At 42.0% G+C, this 15,175-nt stretch overlaps 1 protein-coding gene and 1 pseudogene across 1 annotated transcript; one reads left to right on the top strand and one right to left on the bottom strand.

Moving 5' to 3' along the window:
• Positions 1–475: 475 nt before the first annotated feature.
• LOC111826629 (testis-expressed protein 49-like) lies at positions 476–3,895 on the bottom strand. The gene is made up of 2 exons (XM_023756370.1): positions 3,640–3,895; positions 476–661 (listed from the first exon to the last, which is right to left on the bottom strand). Exons 1-2 carry the CDS (start codon positions 3,836–3,838, stop codon positions 498–500), a joined length of 363 nt encoding a protein of 120 aa, XP_023612138.1. The 5' UTR covers positions 3,839–3,895; the 3' UTR covers positions 476–497.
• Positions 2,610–2,700, top strand: LOC111826633 (annotated as a pseudogene).
• Positions 3,896–15,175: the final 11,280 nt, after the last annotated feature.

Here is a 15,175-nt window from a genome sequence, read left to right as displayed (position 1 = left end):
GCACATCTTGCTCAATACAGACTGAATAGTCTGTCATTGAGGATAGAGTGCTCCATAAACCTGGAAAAGAGAGGGTCTCAGATTCAGTCAGGCTAGGCCGGAGTGTGTGTGTGTGTGTGTGTGTGTGTGTGTGTGTGTGTGTGTGTGGCGGGGGTCCTTAAACATAGGTCAAGACTATCTCAGGGCAGAATGGGCAGGGGTAGTGATGAGGAAGTAGGACTACTGCCAATGGATAGTGGCTGGAGGGCGGGGAGGTAGCAACGGGGGAGGATTCCCACAGGAATCCTATAGACACTTGTCTTGTGCCTGCTCAGAAGTCATATCCACATGGCGAAACAAAGACACAGATAAATCTTTACCTCCTTTGAATGCCACCAGTGCCCAAATTTTGGGGCCACTTTCCCTGGTAAGACTCAAAATACCTCTTCTATTCCCTAACTCTGAGTAGAGGTGAAACAGTCTCTAAGGATTTGAGTGGAGGGAATAGTCTCCCCACCTCACCCCTCCCTGCTTAACCTGGTCATTGGGCTTTTAATGAGGCAGTGGCGAGGGCTCCGGATCCACGGCATGGTGTCTTCTGGGCGCACTCCTGGCTCATTTGACCTCCAGAAGCTGAAGTTCTGAGCATCAGTCAAGGGGACTCTAAAGACTTGATTGGGGACTGAAAGGTTTTGGGAAGCACAAGTTATCCAATTTCTTTTAGTTCTGTACTCCCTTCGTGGTTCAGGGCAGCACAAGCAACTGGGCCTGACCAGGTGCTGAGAAGTCCTAGGAGTTTGGTCACCACACCCAGCTTTACTTCCGGATTCCAGCATCTCACACCCTTCATGGTCAGTTGAATCAGTTTTGGTTCTTCCTGCTGCTACTAAGCCCATCTCTTAGAGAGCTTCCCCCACGTGCTAAAATAGTGGAAAAGCAAGTGGTCAACCCACTTGGGAAATATGCAAGATGGGTCCACAGGTTCAAACCCTCAACCCTTCAGTCTGCAGACTGATGCTCTAACCACTGAGTGAGTGGCCAGGGCTTTTTTTTTTTTTTTTTTTTTAAATGCTTAATCATCCTCATTCCCTTCCTTCCTCTCTGAAATAGTTCCTTTCTTTGTTCATTCCAGGTAATTCTCTGAAATTTAGCAATTATACTACCTCATGTTTACATACTGCTAATAGATATCATTTATCAAGTATCTGTCATGTTGTAAATGTCATATTAGAGGTGTTCTTAAACTTTTGAAAGGATGTCAGACCTATTTCGATTTGGGGGGGGGGGGTATTTTCCCTATTTGAATAAGTCTAATTATACTAGTGTATAAAACAGAATTTCCGGAGGATGAGGCCCAGAAATCAGGATTTTAAAAAGATTCCCAAGGTGATTCTAATGTGCAGCCAAGGTTGGGAACCACTGTATAAAATGTTTATATTTTTAAAAATTAGAATTATAGCCTAATATTATGAGTACATAGTCTTTATAATCATCTTTAAAAAATCCCTAATACACCGTTGAGTAGATGTTACATTTTTTACTTAATTATTTTCTTATTAATTGTAATAAGCTTTTTAAAAGTTTTGCTATTAGAAATAATTCTTAGATAATCCTTCATGCATGTCATTTTAAAAATATTTTTATTGATTTCAGAGAGAGGAAGGAAGAGGGAGAGAGGGATAGAAACAACAATGATGAGAGAGAACTATTGATCGGCTGCCTCCTGCATGCCCCCTACTGGGTATCAAGCCTGCAACCTCAGCATGTGCCCTGACTGGGAATTGAACTGTGACTTCCTGTTTCATAGTTCGATGCTCAACCATTGAGCCACGCTGGCTGGGCCATGTATGGCATTAAAATAATTTTTTTCATTGATTTTTAGAGAGGAAGGGAGAGGGAGGGAGAGAGAGAAACATTAATGTGAGAATGTAACATTGTCAGCTACCTCCTGCACACCCCCTACCAGGGGTCAAGCCCAAAACCTAGGCATGTGCCCTGACTGGAAATCAAACTGACAATCCTTCAGTGCATGGGACAATGCCCAACTTACTAAGTTATACCAGCCAGGGCCATGGATGTCATTTTTAATTTCTGAAAGCTTTATTTTTTAAAATTAGATGTTAATTTTGAGATAATTACAGATTCACATAGTTGGAAGAAATGATACACAGTGATCCTGTATACCCTTTACCCATTGCCCCCCAAGAGTAACATCTTGCAAAACTATCTAGTACAATATCACAGCCATGCTATTAACATAGTGATATAGAACAGCTCCATCACTACATGATCCTGGAGTTGCCTTTTATAGCCACACCCTCCACCTCCACACCCCCAACATTGGTAATCAATAATCTTTTCTTCATTTACATAATTTTTAAAAATGTTACATGCTTGCCTGGCTGGTGTGGCTCTGTGGTTGAGCATCAACATGAACCAGGAGGTCATGGTTTGATTCCTGGTCAGGGCACATGACCCGGTTGCTCCCGGATTGCAGGCACAATCCCCAGTGTAGGGCGTGCAGGAGGCAGCCAATCAATGATTCTCTCATCATTGATGTTTCTATCTCTCTCTCCCTCTCCCCTCCTCTCTGAAATCAATACAAACATATTTTTAAAAATAATGTTGCCATGCTGGCTTCCACAGCACATATACTAAAATTGGAATGATACAGAGATTAGCAAGCATGACACGCAAATTAGTGAAGCATTCCATATTTTTAAAAAAGAAAGGAAAAAAGTTTTATACAATTGGTATCATACAGCATGTGCTCTTTCAGGGACTGCCTTTCTTTTTTTTTTAAATATATGTTTTATTGATTTTTTACAGAGAAGAAGGGAGAGGGATAGAGAGAAACATCGATGGGAGAGATCGATCAGCTGCCTCCTACACGCCCCCTACTGGGGATGTGCCCGCAACCAAGGTACATGCCCTTGACCAGAATCGAACCTGGGACCCTTCAGTCCGCAGGCCGACGCTCTATCCACTGAGCCAAACCGGTTCGGCGGGACTGCCTTTCTTTACATAGCATAATTCCCTGGAGATTCCTACACGTTATCAAATGTATCAGTAATTTGTCCTAGATGCTTTTTAAAATGTACATCTTCTCTAACTTTCACACAATGCTAGAGTATTGTTTCCATTTCCAGATGATTTGGAGCAGTTAAATGTTTAAAAGAATTTTCTCCAGGTTACGCAACTTGTTTGGAACTTCAACTCAGTTCGAATTCCAAAGCTATATCTTGGTCTACCACTCCTTGGAGGCATAGCATGTAATAATATACAAGTACTTTTCCTAAATTGTCACACTTTTGGTTTGATCCTCATAGCAAGTCTGTAAGATTAGTAGAGCAGGTATTTTCTGTTTCTTGTTTTTTGTTTTTTTTTAATGAACGAGGAAACAGGTTAATTAAGAATAAGTGACTACTCAAGTTGAGACATTTAAAAGAGGCAGAACTGGACTGAAACCTGGACCTTCTGCCTTCAAGTATGATTCAGTTTTTATTTTATCTTGCTCACTCCACCACTCAGGTCTACTTTCTCCCTCATCTTCTCAGTCTCTCCTCTTGGCTCTCTTTATTCCCTGCCCTATAACCATGCCCCACCTCATCCAGGCCATTTTTTAGGAACTCAAGACATAGCCCACCCAGGGGTACTCACATGTCTTTAGCAACACCTTCCGTACAGCTTTGTGGTACTTTGTGTGGCTATTCTGGTGCACAGAATAATTCCCATCTTTTGAGATAATCGGGGGAAGCTTCGTGGGCACCAGTTCCTTCTGGTCTGAAACGAGAGCAGATTTGACAAATGGGACTATTTGATTCTCTGAGCCTCTACTCTCCATGCCAACCACACACATGGCAGGGATCTCTCCGAGCCACACACATCTGATTCTCCATTTTTGGCATCTTCAGGAGTCACATCACAATGCCTATGACAGAGGGGAGGGAGGGAGAATCCGGAGATCAAGAAACCTCCTTCCCCACTTTCTTGCTCCTCCCTGTCTGCTGGGCTTTGAGTGGCCTCCTTCTGAAATCAAGATATAGATAGATATTTAGGATTAGTGCAGGTGAAAAAAGGCACTTAATCTAGCTAAGGCAGCAATTCCTTTTGGGGACTGGTGTATTTGCAGAGCTCTAATTGGTCTAAAGGGAAAGTTATGTTTGAGCTGAGTCTTGGAGGGTAAGGAGTTGTCTGTGGGACATGGTAGTATCCGAAAGAACATTTCAGGCAGCAGGACAGCAAATGTTAAAAGTATTAGAGAGGGCCCAGCTTGCTATTGATTTGGAGCCTGATTCGTGTTGAATAAAGTGGAAAGGACAGGGGGTGGGGCTAGTGCAGAGTAGGGTAGGGTGGGGTAGGGCAGAGTAGTAGAGTGTAGATCTAGTATTCTTATGAGGGTTTGGGACTCCCCTCTGAGGCAAAACCTATATATCACTAGGCTGAAAAGACCAGATCTTCCTTACCCAGTGTAATGGTCTGAATGTGTCCTCCAAATTTATTTATTTATTTATTTATTTATTTATTTATTTCAGTAACCAGAGATTTTATTGGGTCACAAATTTGAAGCAGGGCAGGAATTTTTGCTTTAAGTATGGCTGGACCCAGGAACTCAGTGGATGTCCCCATGTGGCTCTTTTCATCTTTCATTTACCTGGATTGGCTGCAGTCTAGGCAGATGTTGCTCACCTGTAGTAAGGTGGCCACTGGCTGCTCCAGCTAAACACAGTAACTTCTCAGCAAGGGAAGGAGAACCCTTGTCCTCCAAATTTATACTTTGAAAACTTAATGCCCAAAGTGATGGTATTTGGAGGTGGGGGCTTCGGGAGGTGATTAGGTCATGAGGGCAGAGCCTTCATCAGTGGGATTAGTGTCCTTAGAAAAGAGGCCTGAGAGAGTTCCCTCACCCCTTCCGCCATGGGAGGACACAAAGTGAAGCCTGCGACCTGGAAGAGGACCCTCACCCGACCGTGCTGGCACCCCGATCGTGGCCTTCAGCCTTCAGAACAGTGAGAAATAAATTTCTGTTGTTTACAAGCCACCCAGTCTATGGTATTTTGTTATAGCACCCTGAACAGACTAAGACAGTGATTTTCAACCAGTGTGCTGCGGGACACGAGGCGCACTGGTGTGCTGACTGTTTAGTCAGGGGCATTGACCTCTTTTCCCTTTTGTCAAATAAAAAAATGACAATAGCCAACACAGCAATAGCCGTTTGGTGTGAATGAATCAAAATTATACATATTTTTTTTTGGTCAGGTCAGCAAAAAATACATTTTTCGGTGTGTCACAGACATTTAGTAGTTTCTGTGTGCCATGAGATGAACAAAGTTGAAAATCGCTGGGCTACGATACTTAGCCACTCTTACAGCTAGGGCCTGGGCAGAAAGTTTGGCTAGGACAATCAAATACATCTGTTCCAGATTTCGAATCAAAGATGAGGCTGCAAAGAAGCAGGGGTTTGTAAAGCCTTTTTCTGTCGATGGGAAGTTGCAGCAGTGAAACTGTGCTTGGCTGTAGCACAGTGTGCAGGGCCCAGCGTCCTTGGTGCCAGTGGTGCCTCCCCTAGCATTGATTGCAGTAGTTGTGCCTCACCAGGTCTGCAGCATGATTCGGAACAGTGTTCCTGGTTACTATCCATCAAGCTTGGTTCTCTGTTCCTTCTACAGCTTTTATGTGCTTCCCAATATTTTTTCTTCTTTTTAAAATTTTAAATTTTTTAAATTTTCATTTCCAAATATTTTAAAAAACTATTTTTTACTGTGTTGTGTAATTGACATAGAAAGTTGTACATATTTTATACAACTTAATGAGTTTGGAGATAAGTACACACCTATGAAACCATCACTAAAATCTATACCATAAACGTTTATGTTCCTTCCAGAGATTTCCTCCCACCCTCTTTATTGTTATTTTGTGATAAGAACATTTAACAAGATTTACCCTCTTAGCAAACTTTTAAATATGTAATGCAATTGAACTACAAGCTTTATGCTGCATAGATCTCCAGGACTTACTCATCTTGTAGAACTGAAACTTGTACCCTTTGACTACTGCCCTCCACCCCAACCCACCCACCCCCAATGCCCTTTCCCCTAGCCTCTGGCAACACCATTCTACTCTCTGCTTCTGAGTTTGATTATTTTAGGTTCCTCATATAAGTGGTATCATGTAGTATTTGGCCTTCTGTGTCTTCCAGGTTCATCCATGTTATTGCAAATGGCAGATTTCCACTGTATACATATACTGCATTTTCTTGATCTATTCATGCATTGTGGACATTTATGTTGCTTCCATGTCTTGGGTATTGTGAATAATGTTGCAATGAACATGGAAATGCAGATATCAATTTGAAACCCTGATTTCGATTCCTTTGGTTATATACCCAGAAATGGAATTGCTGGATCATATGGTAGTTCTATTTTTAATTTTTGAAGGAACTTACATACTGTTTTCCATAGAGGCTGCACCAATTTGTATTCCTACCAACAGTGCACGGGGGTTCCCTTTTCTTCACATTTTCACTAACACTTATCTTTCATGTTTGTTTTTTTAAACATGTGAGGTGTTATTTCATTGTGGTTTTATTTTGCATTTCCCTGATGATTAATGATCTTTTAAAATGCCTGTTGGCCATTTGTGTGTCTTCTTTGAAGAAATGTCTTTTCAGTTCCTTTGCCTATTTTTTAATCAAGTTTTTTTTTGCTAAAGTTATGAGTTTTTTTATACTTTTTGGATATTAACCCTTTATCAAGATATATGGTTTGCAAATATTCTCTCTCATCTGCAGGTTGTTTTTTCATTTTGTTGTTTATTTGCCATGCAAAAGTTTTTTAGTTTGATATAATCCCACCAATATTCTTTTAACAAATTCATATTCTGCTTAAATAGGATTTGGCTTACACTTCTGAATCCTGAGCTCAGGAGCTGGATGAAAATTGGCCGTTCTCTGAAAATTGTTGAGAGTGCTGCCTCACCTCTGGTGGAGGGTGGGGATGCCACTTCCTTTCTGGAGTTCTTCCCCAGCTCCTGCTTTCCCCCTTCTTCATGGGTTGGCCCCACTCCCTCGACTCTGTCTCTCCTCCCTCCCTTTTGCAGTCCTATGGAAGTGCCCTCTAATATTCTCTGAGATAATGACACTGCCAGGGTGGGACACTGTTTGAACCCCCTCCCTCTACAGATAGTTGGGGACTTGGAAAGGCGGCAGGTATAGAGTTCTGGAAGCCTGGCCTGACCAGGGGGCTGATCTGTGCTTCATCACAGGTTACAGCAACGAGAGGGGCTAGTTCCTGGGAGCAGTGTCATTTGAGTTTGGTGGTTTGACTTTGGGAGAGTAGGGAGTGGGAGTAAGCAGATGTAAACTGAAGAGAAAGAGCAGGAGCATATTTCTAGTGGGCAATGGGATCTGGCCTGTAGGAACTGTTGGTCTGGGTGCAGGTGACAGTGGGAGCTCTTTGTCTGTCCTAAGGCCTCAGACAGATCATCCTTAAGGGTACAACCAGATGATATTCTCTATTATCTGTTTCCAAATAGTAGATTTCCAGCTTCCCATATGGATGGTTATAGTGTGCTTGGAGGTGTGCTGGACAATAGCACCCATGTGGATGCCTTCATCCTGAATCAAGCACCCATTGACATACTCCTCGCATCAGTTTTTGGCAGGCTGGGAGATATTTTTGGTAACTCCAGCTTCTTGAAGCTTCCAGGTTTGGAAGCCACCTGAGGTGAAGAGTGGTGACGGGTAGGTAAGAATCATGTCACAGACTCTGTGAAAGGGCATGTTTTGGGTACAGGGATGCAGCGAGCTCTTTATAAGCAAGCTTCACTGTGGCAAGGTAGTGGACTCCATCATTTTGTTGGTAGGTGGTATAACAGAGGAGGTTCTTCATCCACCCAGTTAACACCATGCTTCATATGGTTTTGGGGGCTAAATAGATATGGAGTACCCTGGGCAGTTTCTTCTAGAAATGGGCCATGAAATGGGAGTTAACATAAGGCCACCTTTAATACTTTGAATGGACTGTGAAGGACTTCTGGGGTGATGCAAAAGTGCATGGGTGGATCTTTCACTTATCCAATTTAATATCGCAAATTTCGCAATATTATAGGCTTCCCAGGACCAATGGAGTCGTAGCAGCATTTTTAGTTATCCACTACTTTGCTCATTGCCTCTTGATTAGTTGGAACTGGGGCTGATTTGCCACAATATTTTCAGGTTGCCCTAATTGGTTTGGCTCAGTGGATAGAGCGTCAGCCTGCAGACTGAAGGGTCCCAAGTTCAATTCCGATCAAGGGCATGTACCTTGGTTGCGGGCACATCCCCAGGAGGGGGTGTGCAGGAGGCAGCTGATCGATGTTTCTCTCTGATCGATGTCTCTCTCTCTCTATCCCTCTCCCTTCCTCTCTGTAAAAAAATCAATAAAATATATTTTAAAAAATATTTTCAGGTTGAAGAATTTTTAAAATGTGTGTACCTCAGAGGCTCCCAGAAGTCTGATTTCCAGGTTGTGGTACTTGCCTGCCTCTTCCAGATGCTTAGTACACAGTGGTGATAATATCTAATACTCATTACTTGCAGTTGTCTTAGACTTGGTGTTACTTCTAGCAGAGTAATACCACCCTGACTAGAAAATCATATAAGATCAGCTTGAGAGAAATGTTGTGGAACTTACTGTACATAACAAATGACTCCTGCTCAGAAGGTAATACCCAATGCTGGGTATTAACTCCTTGAAGTTGGCTGGGGCATTAAGATGGACTGAAATGGGCTGACGTGTGTTTGGAAGGCTATCGTACAATGACTTATTGTCTTCCCTGATACAAGGAAATTGCCAGTGCTTCAGGAGGAAGTGGACAGGAACATGAGCCCAGGGAAACAGACCAATCCACAGGGCACATTTCACATGTGGTGCGAGTTCCTTTGCATCCATGTCCAAAAATATCTTCCTCAATGTGGTGCACTTGCTCAGGATCCTGGACGGAGGGGAAGAAGGTGAGTGTGAGGTCACAGAAAGGCTTAGTTAGTCCTGGTTGCAGACGGCTGACATGAAATGGATCATGTGGATCTTCTAGAGGTAACAACAAAAAGAGCTAATACTTAGTGACTGTGCTCAGCAGAACTATAAAAGATAGGTACTGTCATCTTACTTTACAAACAGGGAAACAGAAACCCAGAGAAGTTTAGTAATTTCCCCAAGGTCACATAACTGATGTATGGAAGAGACATGAGTTTAACCCAAGCAGTTTGGCTCCAGAGCCTATGCTCTTAACCACCACACCAAACGGACTCATGAAATAATCTAATCAGAACATCCAGAAAAGACCAAGGACTAAGGGAAAATGTGGACTGATAGAACTAGCCTCCTTTAAAAAATATATGTATTTTTACTGATTTTAGAGAGGAAGGGAGAGGGATAGATTAAACATCAATATTGAGAGAGAATAATTGATTGGCTGCCTCCTGCACACCTTCTATTGGGGATTAAACCTGCAACCTGGGCATGTGCCCTGACTGGGAATCGAACCATGACCTCCTGGTTCACAGGTCAACACTCAACCACTGAGCTACACCAGTCAGGCAGAACTATCCTTTTTTTTTTCTTTATTAAGGTATAATGTATGTGTCCTTAGCCCCCCATTAGTCCCTCCCCACCGCCCACTCATGTCCTCACACTCCTAGTGTCTGTGTCCATTGGTGATGCTTATATGCATGCATACAAGTCCTTTGGTTGATCTCTCCCCATTTCCCCCCACCCTCCCGGCCTTTCCTCTGAGGTTTGATGATCTGAAAGATGCTTCTCTGTCTCTGGATCTGTTTTTGTTCATCAGTTTATGTGTTCACTATATTCCACAAATGAATGAGATCATGTGATATTTATCTTTCTCCAACTGACTTATTTCTCTTAGCATAATGCTCTCCAGGTCCATCCATGCCGTTGCAAATGGTAGGAGTTCCTTCCTTTTTACAGCAGCATAGTATTCCATTGTGTAAAGGTACCACAGTTTTTTAATCCATTCATCTGCTGATGGGCACTTAGACTGTTTCCAAATCTTAGCTATGGTAAATTGTGCTGCTATGAACATAGCGGTGCATATATCCTTTCTGATTGGTGTTTCTAGTTTCTTGGGATATATTCCTAGAAGTGGGATCACTGGGTCAAATGGGAGTTGCATTTTTAGTTTTTTGAGGAAACTCCATACTGTTCTTCACAGTGGCTGCACCAGTCTGCATTCCCACCAGCAGTGCAGAAGGGTTCCTTTTTCTCCGCATCCTCGCCAGCACTTGTCACTTGTTGATTTATTGATGATAGCCATTCTGACAGGTGTGAGATGGTACCTCATTGTCATTTTGATTTCCATCTCTCAGATAATTAGTGACTTTGAACATGTTTTCATATGTCTCTTGGCCTTCCTTATGTCCTCTTTCAAAAAGTATCTATGTAGGTCCATTGCCCATTTTTCGATTGGGTTGTTTATCTTCCTTTTGTCAAGTTGTATGAGTTCCCTGTAAATGTTGGAGATTAAACCCTTATCAGAGATAACATTGGCAAATATGTTTTCCCATGCAGTGGGCTTTCTTGTTGTTTTGTTGATAGTTTTATTTTGCTGTGCAGAAGCTTTTTATTTTTATGTAGTCCCATTTGTTTATTTGTTTATTTTCTCTTTAGTTTCCATTGCCCTAGGAGCTGTATCGGTGAAGATATTGCTTTGGCATATGTTTGAGATTTTGCTGCCTGTGGATTCCTCTAAGATTTTTATGGTTTCCCTTCTTACGTTTAAGTCCTTTATCCATTTTGAGTTTATTTTTGTGTATGGTGTAAGTTGGTGGTCTAGTTTCATTTTTTCCATCTATCTGTCCAAATTTCCCAACACCATTTATTGAAGAGACTGTCTTGACTCCATTGTATGCTCTTGCCTCCTTTGTCAAATATTAATTGAGCATAGTGGTTTGGGTCTATTTCTGGGTTCTCTATTCTATTCCATTGGTCTATATGTCTGTTCTTGTGCCAGTAGCAGGCAGTTTTGAGAACAGTGGCTTTGTAATACAGCTTGATATCTGGTATTGAGATCCCTCCTACTTTTTTCTTTCTCAGGATCGCTGCAGCTATTCGGGGTCTTTTTTAGTTCCAGATGAATTTTTGGCAAGTTCGTTCTAGGTCTGTGAAATATGCCGTTGGTATTTTAATGGGGATTGCATTGAATCTATAGACAGAACTATCCTTTTGGTGAGCTCCTTTACGTACAGCTCATTGGGAGTCTTGTCGAGGGTGTCTGCTCACCCCAGAGCAGCCTTGAGTTGGGTGGGGGACATGATATCATTACCTTGATCCAGAGGCAGAGTCCTGGCTTCCTGAGCTCCACTGAAATGTGGAATATCATTTCCTATGGCCAACATGGGGGAAGATTACTGGAACCTGGCGGTTGCTTTGCAGTGGACTGGATCAGTCTCAGTGGGGGAAGACCACTAGGGAAAGGCTGAGCTTATTTCGAAAAGTGGCTGTCTGCTGCAGCACAGACACCCACCTTAGAGGTGCCCATTCCTTAGGCTTTGGATGATTGCCGTTATGAGCAGCTTGAGTATCATCTCCCCTCTAGTTTCAGGCAGAAACTTTGAAAAGCCAGAACTGCAGTGCCCTCTGCTGGAGTCTAAGAATGACATCCCAGCTGTTTCCTAGCAGATGAGTCACAGAACAGGCAGCTGGAGAGACCAGGAGACCTAGGAGATTGAGAAGAGGACATTCCAGCCAGGGTGGTAAAAACTACCTATTACATCCTCTGACAGGATCCAGAAAATGATAGTACAAATAAGATGTGCTCAGTTTTTACCAAAGACTTGAGATTTAGTCTTTCTTTGAAGAGATTCATTTGGAATTGGAAGCAAGAGCAACTCTGAGGACTAGTTAGTGAATTCCTATGGGCGGAGGAATAATAAAGGCAGCGGTAGAGGGAGATGGAGTGAGGTCCTTTGGATGTGCACAGCTTGGATGTCACTGTGTCTGTGGCTAGAGGGCTGTCACTGGAGAGTCTGGCAGGGAGAGGTCATTTGTCTCTAGACAAGAACAAGCATAATTTCTCTTACCCCCCCAACCTCATCAACTTGCCTCTGAAACTTCTGTCAATGAACAGTGAGTTTAGATTTGTGTTATGATAAGGTCTATCTTGACCTAGGGTTTCATATAACAAGGCAAGAGAGTTGTTTCAGCAAAGGACCAGGTAAGAGTTAATCTGTCTGAAACTAAGACCAAGACACTCCTGGAACAAGAGAAGTGTCCAGGTAAGAAGCTAAGAGTAGATAGGAGAGCAGTGTTCAAAATGGCGAGAGAAATTCAGCAAAGGAAAGGACAGATATGGGGCCAAGCTCCATATGGGCAGGACAGAGAAGGGAAAGCTTATGTACAAGAAACTTGGGCATAAGGTGAATGAACTCTGGAAGCTAGGCTGAATTTGCAGGGGTAACCAGTGTTAGGATCAGGAAGAGTGAGTCTGGGAGGGGCAGGAATCCACTGATTGGTAGACATGAGAGTTCTAGTTACTGGTTAGGGGTGCTCTTCTGTGGTAGCTGTAGTCACCAGACTTTCAGGGCCTGGATGAGGTATACTTTGAAGCCAGCCAGCATAATTTTCTTCTTAAGGAATCTCATGGTTAAAAATACTGCTTCCCAGGTTTACCCTGGCAAGTATGTCTTGAGAAGTAGACAACAAAATTCCAGTCATAGGAAAGATATATATTCCACATGTAAATAGGAACTTGTATATTATGATTTATAACTTTTCTGTTGTATAGTTTGATGTGCTAGGTCTTAGATGTATTACATACATTATTTTAGTTAATTTCCATAGCAAACCTATAAAAAAAGCATTATTATGTCCATCTATAAGTAAGGAAACTGAAGCACTCTGAATTTACTTACTGTGATTTAGCCTCTGAATCTGAACAGCTTTGGGCATCTGATAAAACTGAGTTTCTGAAGTCAAGGATAGACCAAAGTATGCTTTCCACACCCAGTTTTCCTCTTTGGTTTTTCTATTTCGGTTCTTTATCAGGGGCAGGGACTGGCAGAATATTTAGTCACCTAATGTATTGACTCACCTCTATGAGTTTTCATTATGACTATAATAAAGGAAAGCTTGAGTGGGCTTTTTTTGAGTTGAAAGTTAATACACTCACACCTACTCAAAGAAAAAAAAACCTATCTTCAAAGAAAAATTATGAATGACTTAAAATATCATTATAGTAAGAATGTTAAGAATGAAGAGTGTCTATATTAACAGGTTCATTTTATGGTTGCTGTTAAAGCCCTAGGTAGGGCCAAGTGAGAGTGTGGTTGATTTGAGTACAGAGAACAGGTTGAAGTGCTAGCGCTGGTGGACAGAAAAGGATCAAACCACTTGAGTAATTGTATGAACAAGGTGAAATCAGCCAGAGAGTGGGGCCAGAGAATCATTCCGAAGGCAAGCATCCTGCAAGATTATTTGGGTTGTGTAACTCAGGGTGAGTGTAGAATTAGGAACTGTGTGTTCCTTGAATTTATGAATGTAGAAATTGGGGTTAGAAAGATGGGTAAGAGAGATGTGGCCTTGCTAGGAACCAAATAGAATGCTGTCTTTTATCCATAATGTCCCTACCCTCCTTGTGAATTTCTCAACCCAGTTCTGAAGTAATAGAAAGATATGAGACCTTTCCCATTGTGGTGTTTCTCATTTCTATTGAATGGAATGTTCAGTGGAAGGCTCAATGACATGGTTGAAACCAACCAGTTCTAGTTACTGGTTAGGGGTGCTCTTCTGTGGTAGCTGTAGTCACCAGACTTTCAGGGCCTCGATGAGGTATACTTTGAAGCCAGCCAGCATAATTTTCTTCTTAAGGAATCTCATGGTTAAAAATACTGCTTCCCAGGTTGAAAGTTAATACACTCACACCTACTCAATGTAAATTGAGTCCATAACCTGGGACATGGACAATTAGGTGGGCGGGGGACCGGGCCGGGCTGGAGGGGGTTATTAGGGGGGGAAAAGAGGACACATATGTAATACTTTCAATAATAAAGATTTAAACAGTTAAAAAAAGTGGGATTTACGCAGAAGGTAGCCAACTTGTCTGTCTTTGTGGAAAGGATAGTATGATCAGAAATATTGTTCTAAGGTCATGGGATGATGGGCAGAGTGCATAGATACTTCAGGTGTGCACAATGAAATAGCATGTCAAGTGGGAGATGAGTTCCAGGCATCTGGCTGGGATGCAGTGAAAGCGGTACATCAAAGTGGGAGGTGGAGGTGCTTTGCTATAGTTTTGGCTTTGAACTGTTTCTAGATTTTGAAATTTGTTCTTATAAAGATGAAACTCTAGCCTCATCTCTACACATGGCTGGCTCATTCTCATTCTTCAGGGTGTTGCTCAAAGATTACCTCCTTGATCATTCTGTATAAAGTGGGCCTTTCTAAGTTACTCTCCATCACCCCCAAACTCAGTTTCCTGTGAGAGCCAGGCAGATAATGTTTATGAGTAAACCAAACTGAGTAAGAAACCTGTTCCACCTAAAGGGGCAGCTGCTACTTTGCTCTGCCTGTTTGTGGTCATATGGGAATTTAGGGTCAGTGTGGCCAGTTCTAATTTTTTGAGAAGTTAGAAATGTGGGCTTTAGGACAAATGCATGCCAAAAAAAAAAATGAAACTAGACCACCAACTTACATCATACACAAGAATAAACTCAAAGTGAATAAAAGACTTAAATGTAAGTCTGGAAACCATAAAAATCCTAGAAGAAACCATAGGCAGCAAAATCTCGGACATCTCTCATAGCAATATGTTTACAGATACATCTCCTGGGGCAAAGGAAACTAAGGAGAAAATAAACAAATGGAACTACATCAAAATAAAAAGCTTCTGCACCGCGAAAGAAACCATGAACAAAATGAAAAGGGAGCCCACTGTATGGGAGAACATATTTGGCAATGATACATCTGATAAAGGGTTAATATCCCAAACATTTAAGGAACTCATACAACTTAACAAAAGGAAGACAAAAAAATCCAATTAAAAAATGGGCCAAGGACCTAAATAGACACTTCTCCAGAGTGGACATACAGCTTGCCAAGAGACATGAAAAAATGCTCACACTGATCATCAGAGATATGCAAATTAAAACGACAATGAGGTATTACCTCACACCATCAGAATGGCTACCATCAACAAATCA

This window comes from Myotis lucifugus, unplaced genomic scaffold, assembly GCF_000147115.1.
Source record: "Myotis lucifugus unplaced genomic scaffold, Myoluc2.0 scaffold_91, whole genome shotgun sequence".
NCBI lineage: Eukaryota > Metazoa > Chordata > Mammalia > Chiroptera > Vespertilionidae > Myotis > Myotis lucifugus.
This window is presented reverse-complemented; position numbering and strand designations above follow the sequence as displayed.